Consider the following 23,744-nt stretch of genomic DNA (forward strand, 5'->3'; position numbering starts at 1 on the left):
CATCTGCACAGTGATCTCATGCAATCAAACACACAAAGAGGAAATGAGGAGGAAAAAAGAAAAGGAAAATAAATGCTTAGGGGAAATACCATTTTAAAAAAATAATCATATTGAGTTTTATTGGTGTCGGATTTAGTGAATATCCATCTCAGACAAATCAGTCTTGAATGTATGTGCTTTTTAATTCATTTAACTCATGAGTACATAAATATTTTTGCTTCAGATCTGTTTTATTGCATAAGTGTCACAAGTCAATGTTTTCCTTGGAGCAATGGGGCTGGTGTTGTGGTTTTGAATGTATTGAACTGGCCTTTAGTTCTTGTGTCCGCTATGATCCTCTATGCGCACAAAACCTCACTGATATGCACATGCACGCACACAAACACGAGAATGGGCCAAAAACATACACACACTGACAGGAATTTTGTTTGTGCGGCTCATAGCGAGGTGTGTACACTCACACCTGCTGTTCTCATTCATTTATTAGTCTTCAGTTAACTTGGCACAAGGTCTCATAAACAGTTGATTTAATTTTAGAGAGCAGAGCTGCACACACTTACAAATAACACTCACATGGTTACGCACTCACCGCAGCGGAACAACACCGGCTGCATGTCGTCAGTTGATTTAGTGAATATTTTACAGATGAAATCAAAAAGCGTAATCTAAATCATAAGCCTTTAAATAAATACACTGCAAATTCAAATTTAGGAGAGATTAGTGCATATGATGAGCATCCAGAATATATTTAGCTTCAACATAATAGTGATAAAAAAACAAAAAAACTGTGTTGCAGAATGTAATTTATCTGTAAGGTTGCTTAAAGTTGGCATCAACTATAAACAGTCATTGACTATATATTTTATGGGTTTTTCCCAAAATATCTTTGCAGCAACTCATAACACAAGATTTGTATTTCCCACAAAATACCAGCTCATCTGACAGATACAGCAGCACTACGGAGAAACAGAGACAGAAAGATGATTATGGTTAAAGAAGAGGAGCCTTTTAACTGTCTGTCTGTCTGTCTTTTTTTCTGTGTTTTACTTAAAAGCACAAGAGGAAAACATCTGGAGTGTGATGCAGTTTCATACAGATTTTCACTGAGCTTACTGTATCTGTGGCACACAACTAAACCAAAAGAGAGAGAGAGAGAGCTGGTTCAAATCCTGCCAGGGGCTTGTTTTACTTGAAAAATGCTGCTGATGAGCATAGGGTACATTCCAATACTGCCATCCGATGTGGTATGCAGGAAGCGTTTTAGTATGTCCCAATACAAAGTATGCCAAATGCAGCATGCCACAAATACCAGGATGTTCTCGTTGCACAATCCTCTGCGCAGAGGAAGATGTGTTGTATGCACGCTGCAAGCAACAGAATGTTCTTTGTAAGGACAGCGTTAGTATGTGCTCAAAGTAAAAACAAAAGTATGCGATTTGGAACACAGCCATACAGTCATTCAGGCAGCCGTTTAAGTTCAACGCGCAATTGGCAGAACAAATTAGTCTAACATCATTTCCAGGAGACTGAGACGGAGTACGTTCACGTCGTAGAACTACTTAGCGCCGGCACACTGCTGTGCTTGGTTTACACTGAGGCTCAGGTGGAGCTAAATGTGGCTGATCAAGCTCTGCTCTGGACATCTGGACAATGTTTAGTAGTTTGTTGAGCTCCTTGTGGTCCCTGATGTGGGTTACTGCCCACAGAGAGCAGCAGTGTCCACGCTGAACTTTTCCTTTAATGATGCCCCTCAAAAAGAACGTGGATCCTACACAATTTGTGCAAAGTTTTTCAATTCTGACGATACTTTTCGGGGCTTTGGGGCTCTGGTGTTCACACTTCACTAGCCTGGTGGTACATGTCCCTTCTCTGTGAATGCTCCAGTTTGACTTCCATCGTGAAATCGCCGACCTACCAGTGGTCACAACAACATGTGAACGTCTGTTGATGTCACGGTGTCACGTGTCTTGACAGTTATTGCTTACACATGATGTGCATGCATGGCAATAAAAGTACACCATATCATTGTACATGACATATCTGCGTACATGAAAACCAACACATCCCATCTGTGGCACAATCTATTAGCAAACACAACACAAGAGCCCTGTGTATGAGAAACTACAGCTGAACTGCTTGCCTAACTATGTTTTTGGGGAAGTATATTTTCTGCTGCTTTACATTTGTTTGTCTAGTTTTACAGACATGCTTCTAATAAACATATCTTCAATTTATTTTACTGCTTTGCTGCTTACACAGGGCAGAACTCGTCTCCCCGGTTACCCAGAAAATCAAAAATCAGAATCAGAATCAGCTTTAATGGCCAAGTACGTACACAACATACAAGGAATTTGGTTTCGACTGTTGGTGGAAAAGAGGCTTAAAATGCATTGTGAAATAGTCATGCTTTAACCCAATCCATGATATTGTCTTTAACCTAATCAGTAACGCAAGTGAAAATTAAACTTTATTGTAAAAACAATAATGTTCCCACACAGGACATGAACCACAGCAGCCTGTGAGTAAGTCCTGTGTCAGACTTACACCTAATGCAGACTTTGAAAACAAAAACAGATAACTCCATCTTCACAAACCTTCAGAAGACCCACTTCTCCATCGTCTACCTGAGACAATATCAATCAAACTTAAGTTGTCTCTATTTTTGTCATTTCTACTGAGTCAGATCCACTCAGCTTCAGTTTGATTTTCTCAAGCAAACAACAACAAAAAAGTTTTCTGAAAATCTACAAAAAATGGAGTTATCTGTTTTTGCAAATAAACTCTTTCAATGTTTCCACTGCATCATTCTGTTACCTTACTGGGAGAAAATATCATTCTTCCTAAACATAATTGAAAATGCAGTGTCATAGTGTAGAGCTGTTATTTTTGGGAGACAGGGTTTTCCCACAATAACACAGTCAGTGTGTCCACAGCCTGTGTATGTGCTCGTAACGCTGCCACCCAGAGGCTGATGATCTGAATCAATCCCTCAGGTGTTACAAGCTCAAAGGGCGTTAGCCTGCAGCTCCTACCAGAGGCTCTCACAGATTGCATGCATGGTAGTTCTCATCATCACCCCTCTGGCATTTGTGCATGCTTACATATGCATTGTGTTTCTGTCTGTGGTGGTCAGCGCCATTTTCTTCACTGTTACAGTCTGCTGAGGCTAAAGCCTGAGGGTGGACAAAACCAAAAAATACATTTATTCAGAAGGCCGACTCAGTCCAGGAGCTGGACGATCTACACGGAGAGGAAGATGCTGAACTCCTCCTCCTCATCCTCTATGGTCAACCAGAGGAGCATGTTCAGTCAGACACTCAGACTAAATGCTCCACTGACGCTCACAGGAGGCGTTTTATTTTCAGTGGCTTGAAAATTCTATTTAAAAAAAAAATAATCTATTTTTCTGCAGGTTTTTTTTTTTTTTTTTAATTCTGATGTTTCAACACCAGCTTACATTAGATTAACACCTTCAGTGAGCATGAAGATTTTGTTTTCTAAGGAGCCGACTAACACAGATAATGTGGACGCGGCAAAGGAAACACAGCAGCTCAGGAAGTCAGACACATGCACACACATGTACCCGGATAAGTCATTTGCATGAGACTGAACTAGTTTGTGTGTGAAGTGGAAAATGTGCTGGACAGATCTACAAGTTGCTTCAGCTTTACCGTTCAAATTTATATTTTCTTTCTTTACTGGTGAATACAGTTTCTACTATCAGGGAAAATGACCTTTGTAGAAATGAAAACTGACCAGTTTGGAAGCAACTGATCCTAAAACACTTGCATTAGGATCAGCTGATGTGTTTGTTTTCAGATGACTCCTCCTGTGGGTGAACAGGGCTTTAGCCGAGGATGAAGGCAAAAGGAGAAGGCAGCGAAGTGAGGGTAAATACGAGCAGATAGGAGGGTGAGATGATGAGCGGATGAAGGAAGGGATAATGTCGGACATTGACCTAATGGCTCTTGATCCTCATAAGCTGAAGTTATGAAGGGAGCTAAGGGGTGAGAGAATTGCCCCTGTGGTGTGGACAAATGTTTATTCCTCTAAAAAAAAAAAAAAAAGACAAAATCTAATTTTCTAATTTTCTTTTCATTTGAACATGAAGTCCCCACATGTTATCTGTATCATCTGCACTCGACCTGAAAAGCTCCTGATTTATCTGTTTTATGTAACGCTGGTTTTGTGATGGGAGGTTGGATGGATTTTTGCTTTTTCTTTGGTCATTGCATTCCTCCATCGCTGCTGGAATTAAAGTTAATAAAAGTGGCCTTTTCAACTCAATTTTAAAAAAAGGGAAACAAATTACAGAAAGACAGAAAAATGTAGAGTGCACATAGACTCGAAAAGCAACATGTGGTTGAGCCCCGGCTGCACATTTTGCATTAATTCCACTTACCGTGCATATATAGGCAAACAATCTAAGTAGAAATGGCAGCTTTAGTTCATCTTTCGCTTTAAAATTTTGTTCTAAAGTAATGACCTGGCTCACAGGCGTGTAGTTTGGGACGCAGCGCCTTTTGTCAAAGCCTGGATTCCAGGAATTTGTCATCCCGAAGTGCTCGGAGAACAGTTACATCAGCTCTAAATGGCATTACACAGTGCTACAGCTATGTCTGCTAAGTGCTATAGGCCTGGGCAAGTCTTTCCTCTGATGTTTCTGACTCCTTGTTAAGAGGTTAGTGTCAGCCATTCAAATTCTCTTGGAATCTGACTGCAAAATGCTGCTTTTATGAAGAAGTTGTTGTTGTAGTTGTCTATATAGTGTGAGATAATCACGAAGGCACAGAGGAACAAGGCCTTGAGGTGTATTACTGCACTTTTCACCAACCCTGCTGTACAATAAGTGTTCAGGATAAGAATTCATCGTTCTAATCTTTAAGATTTCAGCCCAGGTTGGTTGGTTGGTTTTTTGACACCTGCCGTTAACGTAGTGATGGCAAGGATACTAAAGACTAGAGAGTAGTTCCCTGAGAAGTTGGAGGTGTACAGCATGTCAACTAATGGCCAGTGCATGCTGTTCACGTTTGCATGTTTACATGTTTTGTCATCGTCCCAAATCCACACAAGTCCATGGTGATTCCTCTGCAGATGTCTGCGTGCATTCCAGTATTGTGACCACTCAGACGATCAACACTGCAAATGCGCCAAAAAACCAAATGGTGCTTAAAATGAGGAGGAACTGTGTGAGAAGATTCTTGGTCATCCACTACTTTTTTAATGAAGGTAGTAGCAGCTGGACTTTGAAGGAGCTTTGATTTGCCAATGTCCAAACACAGTGGGAAGTTCTAAATGCTCCACAGCCCCTGTGCTCTGCTGTGCTCAGGACAGCTCAAGAATAACCCTGCTGACATAGTCCCAGCCCAGTCTGACACCAGCTGCTATATTCTGTTATAAAAGCCGCAGCCTTTCAGAAACAACCACAGTGACACCATGTGTGTTTCTGTGTTGGATGTGAGCGATAACGTGACCGTCTGCAACACGTACCTATTGTAGTATGAATAGGACCACTTGTGCTTCTACTGTGTGATTTCAAAATCCGCATCGGTCACGCAGAAATTATGAATTGGCTTTAACAGCCGATTCTAAATGCTCTTTTTCATGTTATTACTGCCCACATAATTTTAAACCGATCCACTTCAAAGAAATGCCAAAAAAAAGCTGTCTTTTGGAGGATTTATAATAATGGCCAGTACACCGTTCACTGTGACTGCCTCACACACAAAAAGAGCATTTTGTCTGGAGTGATTTAGCCATTTAAATGCTTTCATGGGAAAGCAGCAGCAAGAGGAAATGTTGGAGGACGTGCAATACTTTCATACATGATTAGCACAGTTATAAGAGAGTGAATAGTGGATGGTGATGTCAGTGACATAAGACCACTACAGGAACCACTGGAGTTCTTGCTGCAGTGATTCCTGTAAATGTCTCGTCTATGATGTGAATCTAGCTTTGCAATAATGGTAGACGTTGGCAAAGAATGTACAGAATTAAAAAGACAAGATCCCAGATTATTCTCCTTCAGGACTTAAAAAAAATACACTAGCCTGGTGAATTAAACCCCAAAAAACCAACAGAGGTCCACAAGTGAAAAGTTTAACCAAAAAAAAAAACCTTTCCCGCCCTAAAAATCCCTAAAAGGAAACCAACCGGTGGTTCCCCCAAAAGCAAGGAAACCCTGCCTCCCTATCCAGGGCGAAATCACTGCAGCCCAAGCACACCAGCCAATAGTCCCTCTGTTCAAGCACTGTTAAACTACTGGACACTACACAATGGCACCTTGTAATGTTAAGCAGTAATTCAACCACACATGCTGGAACGAGAAACGAATAATGACACAGAACGCCCCACCCTGCACGTCAACAGGATTGGTTTCTTAGATTTGTTACTCATGAAACCTCAGAAGTCTGTTTTCAACTTTCATCAGTGCACTGTGTTTTCAAGGTGGAAATGCTCAGCCATGGCAGTGACTGCTTGTTTTGCTCATGGTCTAACATATAAAAAAACAAAACGAAACATATGGATATACTAACAAGTTAAAAACTTGATTTTGACTGGAGGGCATCATTTAGTCATCCATACTGAGCGTCACAGGAGTGTGATGATAAATCAGTGGCGCACACGATTATAACACGCCTCTACGAACAGCAAATTACCATTTAGGAAGCAGATAATAAGCTTCTGTTCCAACAAAGAGTCCATGAACACATTTTCACACACAGAATGAAAACTGCAAAACTCCTACGTGGACTCGTTCAAACGTTGTTCATGGCCTCTGCACGTAAAAGCTAACAGTACACGTCTTAGTTACAAGCCAGCCATGCAGCTTGTCCGTTCTCCTCCTTACTGCCTGAAGTAAAAAGATTATCTAAATGATGTTGACATTTGAATTTTAAAAAAAGCTGTTCTTATTTCTTATAATCTTAGGATGTTAAAGCTGACACCCAGAGGATCAGCTTGATCAAGCCCTGACCTGTCCTCAAACCTTTGGCTTGCGTGTCAATGACGATGAATCGAGGTAAAATAAAATCCTTAAAGGATAGAAGGCCTACGTCTCTGCTTTATACTGATGATGCTCTTCCAACATGGTCTGGATTAGAGTCCACCACTTCAAGTATGAGGGGCACGCCGGTTTATCCAGTGAGTGAGCTGCTGCAGCATCTGCAGTGTTACAACCTTGTCTGGACTGTTTTGGTGAAGACATAGTCTGAAGGCTAATCTGACTATTTACTGCTTACTTCACATTGAAACCCTCGTCTGTGGTCATGAGCTGTTGGTGGTAACTGAGAGGATGGGACAGAGATGCAACTGACTGAAACACAAGTCTCCTTCGAAGGGTGTCTGACACACTATCTGCCCATCTACAACACTGTTGTATGGCAACATTGTTGTGAACAGGAACTGTTTTGAAACCATCCATGCAGGAAGCTGAGACATGTGAGACTCGGCTGCCAGAAAGAAATCCTGCACTCATCCTGTATGTTGTCTTTTGTCCATGATGTCCATGTTACTCATTGATTGTCTTCGAGGATGCGTTTCCTTACATGGAGTTGTCTGTTTTTACTGTCAGATTTTCTTTTTGCAAACTTTCAGCCAGTTTAAATTGGTGTGACATTTAAATATGGAGTAAGATTCTGCTGGTGATAGAGATAAACTCATAAGTATGTGATGCTGTATATAATCATGATAAGGGAGGCGGCCTTATTTCTGTCTAATTCCTGTGATGACTGGGCAGTTATCAGTTATCAGTAACGCTCGTTCTGGTATTCACCCATCAGTCTCCACCTGATCCCAGCCAACAAATGGGCCCTGTCTTGCTCTGCAGCATGAAAAGTCACAAGAACAATATTTGTTGGGCACATGACCACCTAATAAATAATAATAGAAACAATAAAAAAAACACTTTTACATGGAGATCAAAACATAGGTGCCAAATCTGTAGTTCTTGGGTGCTCGTGCACCCAGTGGGAAATTAGGTACCATTTGTTCAACAAAAGCAGGTTTAAAAATGTTTAATTTAATTTATTTATTTAATGGGCAAATGGAGTTATTTAAGCTATATAATGATTTTGGTCATCATGTTGGGCTGCTGTCTCACAGCAAGAAGGTCACCGGTTCGCATCCTGGTGGGGGCACCGGGATCTTTCTGCGTGGAGTCTCCATGTTCTCCCCGTACAGTGTGGGTTCTCTCCGGGTTCTCCAGCTTTCTCCCACAAGTCCAAAGACATGTTGAGGTTAATTGATGATTCTAAATTGTCCGTAGGTGTGAATGTGAGTGTGCTTGGTTGTCTGTCTCTAAGTGTAGCCCTGTGATAGACTGGTGACCTGTCCAGGGTGTCCCCTGCCTTCACCCTGAGTCAGCTGGGATAGACTCCAGCCCCCCATGACCCTAGTGAGGATTAAGCGGTGTATAGATAATGGTCATCATATTATTATATGAGCTAATGTATAGCTAAAACACTCCAATATCTATCGTGAGGTATATCATCATCAATGTCAAACAATGATGTGGCACATTGTGGATTTTCCTCGTATCATGCAGACTTTGAACTGCATTGGCTTTGAATTCAAGAAAGACTGAATGATATTTAGGTTTGCTGCATTCAACTGCTTGCTGAAGTGGCAATCAATGTACGGATTTGTTTCATGTGTTTTGTTCATCGGTGTTCATTTATTGTGCTAATATCTATTGCATTTTGCTTGCTTGACGGTACAGGGGATTGTTTGTTAATCATTTTGTAGTTGTATTGATGTGTTTGTTGGTTAGAGCATCTGACCAACATTAGGCTCATGGCAATGCATCTGTCTTTGGAAAATAACGCTACAAGGTTTAAACTGCACAAACACCCACTCAGAAATAGTCCATTTGGTCCCTATTGCCTAAAAACAAGAATGTGGAACAGTTTGTGTTAAGTCGAGATGAAATTCTAGAAATGTGAGGATATTATTTTCTATGGTACTGAAGGATCCTGAAGTTGTCACAGGTTGTGATCTCTACAGAATGGTGTTGACAAGTGCGGGTGGATCAACAGGTTCACTGTAACTTGTGAAACACTAACACCTCTCCTTGACATTGAAATGCATACATTATTTTGGTTTATTTTTTGCTGGATAAAAGCGTGATGAAGATTATCGTTGGTTTTGCCTAAATTAGGCATTTCTGATCACGTTGATTACATGCAGTACAGAATAAACCTCTAAACATCAGCACCTAAGACAAGGTCTTGCTTTTTCTTGTGTTGCTTGCCACAAAAAATCCCTGAAAACATTTAGATATTATTTTTGTTAATCAATGCCAGTCACATGGTGTGTTGCTGTTATGTGGGGCGACACAGTCCCTAAAATACTACATTCCAGTTTCACCCAGCAGTGTGACTGTATTCAGGACACAGCACCATCTGAATGTCACGTGAACAATCCATTTTCCTCGACTAATTATCCAGTTAAGTGTGAAGCTCAAAGGCATTCGGTAAATTTCAGGCTCATTGCTATGTCCAATTGTTTCTTCATCGAGGGGGAAAGTCAGTTTAAGGAAAACTGTATGCAACAGATCATAATGGTAACCTCACCCACAAAAATGGTGAGTAATAGTGAACAATATCCTGTCCTGAACACAAGGGCACAGAGTCTTTGGTGACCTGAGGATTAGTGTGAGGAATCCTCTGATAGTTCCCCAAGGCTTCAGATGTTTCTTCTTGTCCCGACCTGCTCAGTGAATAATTTTCAGCACGTACAAAGTGTTTACTCACTCACCCGCGTGCACGGCATTGGAGTCAATGTTCAGGTAATTACTTAAACTACACCTGTGGTTTGAGAAAGTGCTCAGACCTTAAATGAGCAATTTAGACCCCTCAAGGTTGCAAGCTAGAGGCTAGTAGTTCCAGGAAAACTCTGTGAATATTAAAACACAGGCTGGATCTCTTCCTTGTCACTATGACAAATCATCCATGACTGAGCTCGGCTCTTCAGTCCACGAGTCGAGTAATTCACATGCCTGCCTTAACAACTCAGTGGGGCATACCACAACAGCAAAACCATGTGCCTCATAATTTGTAGGTCTCTCTCAGCTCTGACCCATCGGGCCATGGACGTAGCACCTATGAGGGTGTCCTGTGATGTCTGGCACTGAGATGCTGACAGGACATCTTTTGGGTCCTGTGGGTTGTGGAGTGGAGTTGGACTGGTGAGTTCAGACACCAGGTTAATGCCTTGGGCTGCTTGTTGTGTTCTTGAGCAGCTTTGACAGGAAGCATTAACCTGCTGACGGATGCTGCTGGCATTGGGAAGTGCTGTTGTTGGGTCTTGACATGTACAAGTCAAAGTAACGTCCACTAGAATTCCAGCACATAAGGTCTCCCAGCAGAACATTGCACTATAAACAGATGATCATATTGATGGAGCTGGCTTTGACCCTGACTTAGGCTCCTCCGGCCTCTCAGGACTCCTATCTGCAACATCAAACCCCTGCACCGTAAGATAACAACTTGTTCTCACATGGATGAATTGTATTCATGGACCACAAGCCAGAAAACACATCAGACACCACAGATTAAAGGAAAAACCTGATCAGTGGACCAATACCATGAGGGCATCTGGTGGCTCTGTTCTGCTTTCAGGAGCATTTTGTTGGGATTGTTTGGACCGAACTTGTCCTTTTAAAGGAAGGGTCACTGCAAATCAGTACAAAGTTGATCTGAATGGTCACCTCTATCCTTTGATAAAGCATTTCTATCCTGATGGGAGTGGCCTCTTCTGGAATGACAACGCTCCCATTCATAGTGTTTGATGGGTCCGTGAATAGTTTGATAAAAAAATTATGTGAATTTCATGCTCTGACCTTTACAGTGAACAAATCTCAGCTCAACTGAGCACATATGGAGGGTTTTAGACTGACAACCACCACCATTAAGGTGGAGTTTCAAAGACTTGGAGACCATTAAAATTGTTCTGGCAGCACGTAGTGGACCAACACCTCATGAAGACACTTTTTGTAGTTTGTCCTTAAATTTATTGGTCATCTGTAGGCATCCTCTCTGCCCAAGACGTGTGAACTGACTAAGGGCTCGGCTACAGTCTCAAAACTAGTTCTTTTGATTAGAAAGCAAAACTATGGTTGTTCTGATTGTAATATTATTTAAAAATGGGGATGATGACTTATATTTTCAGACAACCTTACCAGGGAGACACTTACAGTGTTGTACTGGATTGGTACGGGTCTTTGGATTCAGAAAGTTACAGATAATAAGTGATGTAGACACGTACTATCCAATGTCAGAAAGGCTATTTAACCATTCAACTTGCAGACCAGACAGACCAGAAATTCTGTTTAAGCAGGTTCAAAGAAGGAATGAACGAGCCACAAGTTCAGATCATACTGATTTTCGTCTCTCAAAGATGTGGAAGACAGAGTTTCAGAGACCATTAGACAATCCAACATGTACTTCAGTGAAAGCATATCTTATTTCTAACACTATGTCTGCACAGTGAGAACAGTCAGCTAGAAGAGCAGGAGCAGCCTGAGTCCTCTGTTGGTCCACACAGTTTGTGTTTAGGCTCAGTTTTAGGTCACTCAGAGCCCAGCACACAGTTATTGACATTGTCACAGTTAAATTGGAATAAATTGGACTTGAAGTGTAATAATATGGTGTCCTCGATAGACAGGTTGATCAATTCAAATAGAAAAACGAATGACGGTGAAACACGGCTGAGATGTTTATCAGACAAAATGTAACAGAAGACAGGACAAGTGTTCCCACATACCTGTTCTTTCTATTGTTGGTATCCATGTTAGCACTGTGGAAGCATTCTGCTGACAACGTAATATATGACTTTCATCTAAAAGAGAAATAAGGACAAAGAACGGGGGAAAAGTTTGTCATTCATTGTCAGTTCTGTGGTCACACATTTAAACCCAATCAGCTTGTCTGTAAACAGTCACCTTGTTGTTTCTAAAACAGCTGGACTAATATCCTGACAATCTGTGGTTTATTAACATCTGCCAGCTTGTTCTCTTTTTCCTCGTCTCTCCCACACACAAGCTTTGACTTTCAATGACTAAATTTACTCTTTAGCCTTAAACCTTTGCGTTTCCAAGACCTAATTATAAGCCTAACCCTAAACCCTTGTCCTATATACCATCTTGTAGTGGTGAGGACAGGCAGAGTGTTCTCAGTGTGTCCTTGTACGGACGTTTGTCCTACAATATGCAGAAATAAAGGCCAACCTACAGTACAGAGTCTCAATATCACCCTGGTCAGTGAGAAAGTTATCACTTATCCACAGTACCTCATTATCCTCCCACAGCCTGAATGTCAGCATTAGAAACTACACAGAGGGCTTTTATGGCCGTGATTATAGCAGCAGGAGGGGAAATTAGTTTGTGGTAAATGCTGTTTTCACGGACCACGTGCTTGATTTGCAGAGAGATCCTTATTCATCTGTTTTCAGATCACGTCACTGTCGTGTGTTTTTGTTACTGTATGTAGCTTCTGTATGTAGCTTCCAGATGTGTTACTAAACAAAGGTGTTCTCTTTAATGGGATAAATTTATACTTCCAAAGATACTGGAATTCTTTTTTGACCAAAACTATGTGATGTGACTGTTTGCATCACTGATTGCTTTGACCGTTTACCTCATTCAAAACGCCTGATGGTGTATATTTGCAGTGTTGCCAGATTTAGCAGTTTTCTGGTCATCTCAAGTCCCTTTTTATTGATTGAGTGTGAAAATCAAGGTTTTAGAGCTGCTTGTGTTAGTTTTGGCTATTTGTTATAAGCCGTATTTACAGGAATGCTGTTGGAGCCTGGTCTCACTACCAACTCGTCACATACAGACGCTCTGCGAAGCCGATGTGAAAGCACCCAAAACCTGCATTCTTTCTAACAGCCAGCAGGGGGCAACTCCTTTGGTTGACAAAAGAAGTCAGATTGTTTGACATCTACGAAAAAATGCCTCCACTTCTCACTTGATTTATTACCTCAGCGAACATTTTCCTATTGGGTTTATGGTCCTAATCACTCATTTCAAAACTCTTTCAATACAGCATGTTGTTGATTTTGTAAATTATGGTCCCAATCAGATTTAAATACATGATAAAGCGGCATGTTTTAGAGCACGGCTACCTTGTGACAGGTTACTACGATATAGCATCATTGAGTTCTCTGTCAGATCCACCACTGCTAGTTGTTATGCCTACTTTCAAAAGACCAAGGTGGCGATGGCCAAATACCAAACTCAAGGCTTCAGAACCGTACTCCACCAACCAGTGAGTGGTGTCCTGCTCACTATGTACATAAGCATATGGTCAGGACCCCATGGCTTCACATTTGAATACACTTGTTAACATTTACCATAGTTCTTCATTGTGGGGGGTAGTCCAATAGACCTATAGAAATCTTTAAATGTCAGAAAAAGACAATGAAACCATGAATGAATGACTATGAATATTAAATGCTGGTGTAGTCACTGTTGTTGCGCTTCAGGCAACAACAGATTTGCCTCTTAACATGTGGCTAATGTTGTGAAAGGGTGTACTTTAACTCAAATCTGAACTTAATCAATTAGTTCTGTTTGCTAAACTAGCAGCCAAGTAAGAACAAAGTTTAACTCACAAAGTAAAGCACAAGTGAAACAATACAATGGTGTGACATGGGACACAAATCAGTCTGCTGAGTGAACGTCCCCTCCAACCTCATTATTAGGGTTTTTTTAAACGAGAAAAACTCTTGTCCATTTGCGCCAAATATTTTTGTAGCAAAGACACCAAACAACACGGTGACTGTTGCTGTATTCAGCCGTCTATCGCTTTATTTAATGAAGACTGACATGACACTAGCACTGGGCTCAACAAAAAAAAAAAGGCCATATCTGATAGGTATGTCACAGAGATGCAGGCATAGCTGTGACATTATAACCCATTCAAACTATAGTTTCATGATAACTGTGGAAGCTGTTTGTTCCCTCATCACCTTGTGTACCATCTGTGAGTGAGTTTGTGGCAATATGGCAGCGATACTTCTCATTGGACCTGCACACAACTGTTGCTGCGTGTCTTTTTCTGAGCCACTGATTGTAAGGTGACATTGTTGCTGAACACATTCCTCCTCCCACCGCCCTTACAACAGCTGTATCACCCAGCCATAACACAGCTAATGGGAACAAGTCACCTTTTTTTTTTTGTGTGTGGCCGTCTGGCAACCCTCCACCTCTTTCCTCCTCGTCTCTATGAAAGACATTTGAACTTTCACACGTCTGTTGAAGGTGTAATGAATGTGCATGTGTGCTTTGGAATGCTGCTTCCATTCTTTCGGAAACTACCACCTTTGCTTATAGGCATTTCAGTTAAACTTGTATACAAGCAGAGAAGTATAACTGAGCATCATACTGATACAGACCCACTGACTTGTTGTAGCTGGTGATCACTGAACACAATCTTGCTATTCATGTTGCACCGTTTCCCTCCTGGAAATGGACTTCTTTGTATTTTGTGATGGGTTTACTACTAGATGAAAAATAGTTTCACATGGGCTTTGCTGTGAGAAGACGCGTTATTTGAAGGCTAAGAATTAATTCTTGAAAATTTCATAACTCTGCCCTAAGCAGCTGTTGGAAGACACTGTTGTGCTTATACAACACTGTTGTAAAAGCACCTCATTGTTGGTTTTACTGCACATAAGAATCTGAAAAGCTATGAAGGAATGCTGCATGGTTAGATTGTCTTCACCACGCAAGTCAGCGAAAGAAAAGTCTACTCGTAACTGATAATTGATTGCATACATTTCTAATGAGGAGATGAACCGTGTTGCAGTTAAAGTTGAGACTGATGTTGATTTGTCACTTTGGACAGAGGCAGGCCAGCTGCTTCCCCTTATGTCTAGTCTTCTTACAGTGCAGAAATGAGAATGGTGCCAATAATCTTGTCCAACTCTTATCAACATAGGCAAATAAGTGTTTCTCCCAACATGTTTAGTGTAAGACTTGACTGTAAAAAGCAATATCTCTGAGTGAAAAAGCAGGGCAGGAGAAATGACTGGAAAACACTTCCAGCAGCTTGCAGGGCTGTTGTGGAGCCTTATTGTGTTTGGAGACTGTTGGACGATATGTATTTGGAAGATATGTGGAACTTTATGAATGAGCGGTAGCCATTTAGTTTTCCTTGAAGAAATTTAACCTGGGGGAGAAAAAAAGAAGACGAATACTGTCTGAGAAGTACAAACTGAAAGCCTGGGAGAGAACTGGCCTAAACCTGAGAGTATGATTGCGTGCGATGAAGTGAACCGTAAGAGTAACGTCACCAAAGACGCTGAAGCTTGGAACAGAGCCACGCCATAAATCACCGTATTAGATGTAGCCTCTGAGTAACATTTTTGGCAATAACTGGTGGTAGTAATGAAGAAGTCTTTGACTAATATGTCTGGAGCTGCAGTCTGAAGTGGGTTTTTCATAATTATGAACAGTTTGCATTTAGGAAATGTGAAGGTAGAGTAATAAAGACTGCAAGAGCAACCAGCTCTCAAAAAATAAGTGTAACAGCTATGTTGATCCACCGTACAAAATGTTATTTTTACAAAATTGTAAAATTGTGAGATGCTTATATGTTTTTTGAGATATCACCTTAGCAATGGGGCTGCAAGGTGGCGCGGTTGGTTAGCACTGTTGCCTCGCAGCAAGAAGGTTACGGGTACATGTGCCGTTGGGGGCACCGGAATCTTTCTGCGTGGAGTTTGCATGTTCTCCCGGGTTCTCCGGCTACAAGGTCCAAAAACATGTTGAGGTTAATTGGTGATTCTAAATTGTCCGTAGGTGTGAATGTGAGTGTGCTTGGTTGTCTGTCTCTAAGTGTAGCCCTGTGATAGACTGGTGACCTGTCCAGGGTGTCCCCTGCCTTCACCCTGAGTCAGCTGGGATAGACTCCAGCCCCCCATGACCCTAGTGAGGATTAAGCAGTGTATAGATAATGGATGGATGGACCTTAGCAATGTCGAAAACAAACCAAGCTGTTTAGTATTTACACAGGTGTACATCAACCCAAAGCACAAACTTTTCATAAACCTAACCAAATAGTTTTGATGCGCAAACTTAACCAAGTCGTTTTATAGCATCGACGAAGGCCGAAAACAGTGACCAAAAAAGGACAGAAAACAGCAACTGAACATAACAGGGACAAGTGCATCAAAAACACCACAAAACAATGGTGCTACACAAACTCCAGTGTTCTGGGTGGAAGTCTAGTGGTGTATGCTTCCTCCACCCCAACAGCCTGATCATGTAAACATTTTTGCTGTTTGGTGCAAAATGAATTAAACTTGCTATTCATGAGACAATGATACAGGCCGATAGAGGGACACTTGCAAAGAAAAGGGAAAAGAAAAAGGCAGCATTTCACAATTTTGTAGCTGTCTTTTGTGACTTTCATTTTTTATTTTTTTTTGCACTGTGAACTAACATTTTGTTGTGAGATTACATTGGCAAGAGAAAATGACAAAGTCAAATGTGCCCTGACAGCTTAATGGCCCAGCTGGCATAAAGACCGATTCTGGTAGACAAGATCATTGTGTGCTGGAAAACCTTACCTATCATTAAATATAAAGAAGAACAATTTGACCTTTAAGCATCTATGTAATTAACAAGAATTTTGGGATGCAACAGTTACGTAATCGGGTCTGTTCTGTTCACTACGAAGCAGGGCGTTCCCCTCTGGAATCATCCAGCTGGTATGGGGACGTAAGCTATAAACTGTCCTATTGCAAAACTACAGCTCTACTAAGTAAACTACTGTTACTTTTCCAACACTGCAAAAAAAAGCCCAGTGAAATTCAAGGCTTAACTTTCCACATATGCTTGCACTCAAAACAATCAGGCTGTCTGACTGTTAATGTCATGTATAAAATATCTAAAGAGGATCAAAAAGACTAATTTCTAGCAATCTAGCTTTGCCTAGTTCATGCCAAAGAAGCATATAGATGGATATGTGTGGTGTATGTAGTTAAATGCAACTCAAGGACGAAGTTTTTTAACATGAAAAGGTGAGGGACACTTAGGACGTCCTTAGAAAGCACCAGATCATCTTTTTATGCTAAAAACAAGACTGCCTAAATATTTGAATGTGAATACATCTGTGGCTTTGCAGTGAAGTTCAGCAGGTTAAGCTTGGTCATGGTGAAGACATTGATGAAGGTGCAATGGGACAGAGACACCTTATGGGGACTCCACTACGTGTCTGTACATGTGGTAGTGAGAGGTTTCATTATGCAAAACAACACTTGTTTCAAGTGTCTCTATGTGTTACTCAGAACAGAATTATGGGTGTTTTATGGACCCATGGTATGTTGTACATGTTGCAGCGTGTTAGTTCCCACAATTCAGGTGTGTTCAGTCAACAAGACACACTGCTGCGGTTATTTACATTGTGGTAACTGAGCTGAAGTTCTCACAAAGCCCTAGATTGTAACACAAATAAACTAAGGTTTTTTAATGTGACACTCATAACCCCCATCCCCCAATACAAAACTATGCAACCCTTCCCTTCATGGTGTAACTGGCCAATGGCCAACAACTTCAAGAGCGTGTTGAGGAGCGTCCTTCCATTTACGATTTATAAGCAGAGTTTTGTTTATTTGAGATCAGTCAAAATGATAGCTTTGGAAAGTGAATGTCACTCTGACTTATAAAATGTGTGTAATGTCTTTCTGCATTCAGATGTGACTGACTTATGGCTCTGAGAGGGAGAAAAGTTTTGTATGCAAACCAGGACAATTAAGTGCGAAGGGTTTTAAAGTGTCACAGAAACTACTGCATTTCCAGCTGCTAATATCTTGTTGGTAGCTGGATAAAGTTGAGCCAAACGACAGGCGTGTCTCACAGTTTGAAAACTTTGAATGTATGGCAGCTAATGTTTGCATTAACTGGTGATCGAGAATGAAACCTAGCCCTAATCTCTACCTGGACAAATTCCACAAGTCGAGTATCTTTTATAAGTTTCTCTCTTCCTGTCTTTGCAGATCTTACAGGTGAATCTAGTGATGTCCATCCTGCTGTATGTGATGGTCCTCGTGTACCTCTATGGTATCCAGGCAACCAACATGGACAGCAGTCGCCATGGGCAACAGCAGCAGCAGCAGCAGTCAAGTCCCGACCCTTTAAACTCCCTCATCATCCAGCTGCTTCAGGCTGACCTGACAAGGGGGAAGAGTCGGGGCAACCAGAGCCAGCAGGGGAAGAGCAGGGACACGGAGCCGCAGGACACGCTGCCTCCTCTACTGAGCGCCAACTTTCCTTTAGAGGAGCAGGGAGACACGGAGCAGTGGGGGGCAGGAGGTCGCAGTGGCGGGAGCAGTGATGGAGTCATGGACCAGCAGGTGATGCTGTTGAACACTGACCTCCTCAGGCAGCACAAGCGGTACAACTCACCTCGGGTGCTGCTGAGCGACCGGCCGCCACTGCAGCCGCCGCCGCTTTACCTCGCAGATGATTTTGTGAGCGGTGGACCAGACGGGGCGGCGGCAGGAAACAAGACACGAAAGAAGCGTTACGCTGAACACAAGAGCTACCGGGGGGAATATTCTGTTTGTGACAGCGAGAGTCAGTGGGTGACGGATAAAACCCAAGCAGTGGACACCAGGGGGGACCCAGTGACTGTTCTGGCCAAAATTAAAACCAGTGCCACGCAGGACATCAAACAGTACTTTTATGAGACACGCTGTCGGACCCCCAGGCCCTTCAAAGGGGGCTGCAGGGGCATCGATGACAAGAACTGGAACTCACAGTGCAAGACAACGCAGACTTATGTGCGAGCGTTGACGCAGGTTCGCAATTCAGTGGGCTGGAGATGGATACGCATAGACACTTCCTGTGTTTGCGCGTTGTCAAGGAAACGTCATAGGACGTAAACAAAACAAGACAAGCCCTGCTGGGGACTACCTGTTTGGAATTCTACATCCCATATAGGATTTTATTTCCGGGTCACAGTGCTCCTCACCACAGGATTATGCGTCATGGTGGCGAACAGCAACATTCTGCTATAAAGTGATGCTTCTACTGAAGAAATCTTGGGTCCATTTAAAGGATATTTCACATCAACGTGCTGCAAATCCACAAGCTGGTGCAGCACTACTGTTACGGAAGAACTCACCTGAGAGGGTCTGGGGAGGGAGGGAATGAGTGTGTGAGGGAGAACTGTACATATAAATTATTTAAATTATATGAAATGCATGTAGTTTATACATGTTTATCTATCTATATATGACGTATGAATATATTTGTGTTATTTATTGAAAGAAGTCTTCTTCAAAAGGAAAAAAAATGTCTATAAAAAGGAATGAAACAAGCTATGAACTCACTTTGAGACTATAATGCAGAGCTGGGCTGCAAAGGTGCTTCACAGTAAGACTTTACATGTGCCTTGACCAGTGTGGCTGCAGAGCAGAGAGGTGGGACATGGTGACTCACAGACAGACAGCAGTTGCCGCAAATGTTTTGGGGGTGAACCCAAAAAGTGACAGAGCTGCAGGGACGCGTCCTGTCCTGTCCTGCTGACCAATACGGAGTCCAAATTCTTAGCATTAACGAGGCAGATCATTCTATCAGAAGCTACGAGACGTCCTACGACAAAACGCAGATTTGATATTTGTGACCAAACATATGCATTCACACTGCGCTCACAATTGACACCACGTTTATGATTTAATGCACAGCAAGTCCATTTACTCCTCTGGGAGGCGGTTTTGTCAAATGAAACTAGAAACTCCTCTTGTGGAATCTGCTGGCAGTGACTGATGGAGATTCAACTGTTTGGTTTTCCACAGACCACCTTGACTCTGTTCACCAAGTTTTGCTCTCACCTGATATCATGAGCTGTTTTTGTTTCTTCCTTTTAATAAAAACTTATATTTCTTAAAGTTGGAAACATTTCATTAACAAGTATACATTTCAAATGATTGTGGTGCCAAAGACCAGGATTCTACAGGTTTTATACTATATTGCATTTCTTTAACAACTAATACAGCCTCCTTCAAAACCTGTTGTGACCTGCTGACTTTGCAGTTTTGGTGGTTGTGTTTCTTCACTGAGTTATTAGACAAATATTAGTGGTTTTATATAAGCAACTGTTGCTGAAGTCCCTCACACTGCTTTTATCCTGTTATAAAAGGGAGTCTATTTACTGACATTCTGCTGCTATTATGTGTAAAACCTGAACTCTAAAATACCACTTTTTTTCTCACAGCCTCTGCGTTTTACATTTACAGCTGAAAATCCGACATGTCCAGACAAACAGATTGTGAGGTTAATGGCTTAGATGACACCAGTGATAACCAGTATCTACTCAGATCAACAGCTGAACTACTTTGGACTCAGTAAACTAATTAGAATTTGGTGGTCAAAGTTAAAAAGTCACATCACTTGCAAAACCTTTTCTTGGTCATCACTTAAGAATTCATGTGCTAATGACAAAATGTCACACAAATGTGTAATAAAATGATGAACTGAAGACATTTTATATCCAAAAGGTCAACGTTACTGCGGCATCACAGTGTTCTGCAAAAACACTTTTCTGACCCTTATGCAACACCATAACTCAGGAACAGAAGAGGAGATCCTGACTGTATTGCTCATGTGCTCAGATACTGTTTTTGTGAATCTCGTGAGCCCACCTTGAGAGTGTAGTAATTGTGAAGCTCTTCTGTGCCACCATTTGTCCACGTTTAGAATCGTCGCCTACTGTCATGGCTACAAGGAATTTGATTGTTTTTGCTTCTCTCGACCTTCCTTCACCCGTTAAAGTCTTTTCTACATACTATCATAGCGTCTGCAAAGTCACTGATGCAAAATGCAGCTTGACAGAGGCATACAACATCAAGGCAGTAACTGTTGTTCTTATTTTCCACAAATCCCATTACAAGACCAAAACCAACAACGAACTGATTCTAGTAAGCTCCTCCTTGCCACAGAGCTCCATTACTGTCTAAATAACTAAACTAAAAACATATCACTGAGCTATGGAAGCCGAGAGCGGTCATGGCCGCACATTTTCTCGGCATTTTCTCGAGATAACGAGATAATTATTCCGTTATCTCAGGAAAACGGCGTTCGTTTTCTCCAGATAACGAGATAATTATCCCTGGATACTGATGCCTGTGTTTACAAAGAAACGAGTGGCGCTCTGGAGTGCAGCAGTGACTTTGACGAGAACGGACTGAAAATGTCAGATCGAGGATCATCTGTCATTGATGAATGCATCAGACTTTACTTCTCTCGAGGTCTGACACAGGCTGAACGAAGTTGGTTTTCTCGAGATAAATTATCTTGTTTTCACGAGAAAACGATTCTTGTTATCCCGAGATAACGAGAAAATTAACTCGCTATCTCGAGAAAACGGCGAAGAAAGAACAGCAGCAGAAAACGACCGCTCTCGGCTTCCGTAAATGACAGATGATCCTTGATCTGACATTTTCAGTCCGTTCTCGGCAAAGTCACTGCTGCACTCCAGAGCGTCACTCGTTTGTTTGTAAAAACAGGCATCAGTATCCAGGGATAATTATCTCGTTATCTCGAGAAAACGGGATAATTATCTTGAGAAAACAGCCCCGTTTTCTCCAGATAACGGGATAATTATCTCTTTATCTCGAGAAAATGCCGTTTAAAAAAATGTGCGGCCATGACCGCTCTCGGCTTCCGTACTGAGCCACACCTCTGCACTGGGAAACAAGATTTTTCAGTATCATCTCAACAACAGTGCTGAAGTTGGGACTTCCACAGAGTCCACAGCTGAGCCACAGACAGAAACAGTCATGGTTCATCACACGTCTAATCAACGTCAATTGTTCTTTTCTGCTCTCTGATCACATGATTCACACTAAAGTCGTAGCACAGAGAGACAACTGCAGGACCTAAAGCTTTATCAGATGGGATCGGTGGTCAAAGGTTAACACAGAAATTAAAAAGCAAAGAGTGTGAGAGTGTCTAAAAACAGTGTTGCTGATGCAGTTCAGCCTTCATCACATCATTCACTCACATTTCAGTAATGATTTGAAATGACAAAAATCAATTATCTGTGGGACGAATGGAGAGCGGGAGTGGAACAAATACAGATGGACGACTACAACGGATTCCATTGTTTGCAGCACTGATGTCAGAAAAATGCACGCTCTCTAATGGTTATCCCCACTGCACCCTGATTTTCTGATATTAGTGACAGTACTGGAAAGAGAGAACCCAGGAAGTTGCAAAACTTGGATTAAAGATAAACCCTTAAAGATCACAATCTTCTTTATTTTTTAATGGACAAATCCCTCCTCAGCAGTAAAAATACAGTTAAAAACCAGGACAGGTATTTAGTCGGTTCATTGGAACAACCTGCAGCCTTAATTAAACATCAGACCTCATACGTGTGCTAAAAAAAAACAAAGATCAACACAGGCGGAGCGACATTAAAACAACAGAGACACTTCAAAGACAACTTCCAGGAACAGACCAGCAAGCCATGTGAACAGCAAAGAAATGAATCAGTCAATCAATTACAAATTCCTGAGAGGTTACTGTAAAGCACCGAGATGTGTGCGCCTAGAGTAGAAGTATGTAAGGAGACATGACAACTTAGAAGAGGAGCGTCCAGAGTAAGAGCCAAACTTTACAGAGGATTGCGAGCAGCACGAGTTACCAGTCTCAGTCAAAGCAGTATTTACCATGTGTTAGATCCGGTTCTTTAGTTGGAAGCCCAAGAACAAGCCGGAGAAATCTTCAGTTCTCAGTTGTATAATTTATTTATTTTAGTCACAGGTAAAGTGAGGCAGCGCTGGAATTCAGAGGGACAGAGAGGAATCTCATGTCCAACTGAACTGAGTGTTTTCGGTTCCAGGTTACAGATATCTTCTTGGGCTGGGCCTGCCCTGAACATAGATAAGATTTAATTGGCCAGTTACCAATGGCGTGGACAGGCATCCTTCTGTGCTCTGTCCACGTCCTTGACATTTGGTAAGCAACATGTGTGGATGTTGTTGGTATGGCATGTAGCTAAAGTAACAATCGTATCTAAGAGAAAAGAAGAGTGCAAACCGGTTCTCACCGGCCATGTTATCTTCAAGGACATAAGCTCAGTACAAAATACAAACTCAGAATATATAATAACTTGAAACTTAATTAATTATAAGAACCATAGGCTTCATGGAAAAATATAGACCCAGAACACATAATAGCTTGAATCATACTTAATTATAACACATGTTAAGAACTGGGGCCTGTACTATGAATCGAGATCAACATACCCAGGATATGGTTCAGAGATCCTGACTAACCCTAACAACCGCACTCAGGATAACCGGTCCTACGACGGTGGTTTTCAACTCGGTACGTCAATCAAGGGTTGTCTGATCTGAGTATGAGCACGTTCATATAAAATGGGCGGAGTCATCGCATCTGACCAATCACGACTATGGACAAGTCTGGCTGCAGAGCGGTTCACTTTACCGCCAAGGAGCAGAATATCATCTGTACAAGATATGAAGAATATAAAAACATCATAGGAGCAGAAAGCAGCAGTGTTGCAGCGACCAAAGCCAGGAAGGAATGCTGGCAGGAAGCTGCTGACTGTGTGAATGCATCAGTTCATTAGTTTATGATATAATAAAATATGATCACTGCTCCATGGTGAAGGCACGTATCAGACAATAAGCACATCTGAGGATTCCTTTTAACTAATTTATTGACTAATGTACAGACTTGTGGCATATCTGACATTTTTTACTTT

At 41.7% G+C, this 23,744-nt stretch overlaps 1 protein-coding gene across 1 annotated transcript in view; it reads left to right on the plus strand.

The window, feature by feature from the left end:
- Positions 1-20,493, plus strand: part of ntf3 (neurotrophin 3) — a 46,418-nt gene extending 25,925 nt beyond the window's left edge. The window contains exon 2 of the mRNA XM_008286995.1: positions 18,004-20,493. Coding sequence (XP_008285217.1) covers positions 18,004-18,891 — 888 coding nt within the window. The 3' untranslated portion in view covers positions 18,892-20,493. The remainder of the gene's footprint in view (positions 1-18,003) is intronic.
- Positions 20,494-23,744: the final 3,251 nt, after the last annotated feature.

Source organism: Stegastes partitus, unplaced genomic scaffold (genome assembly GCF_000690725.1).
Source record: "Stegastes partitus isolate 25-593 unplaced genomic scaffold, Stegastes_partitus-1.0.2 Scaffold481, whole genome shotgun sequence".
Lineage (NCBI taxonomy): Eukaryota > Metazoa > Chordata > Actinopteri > Pomacentridae > Stegastes > Stegastes partitus.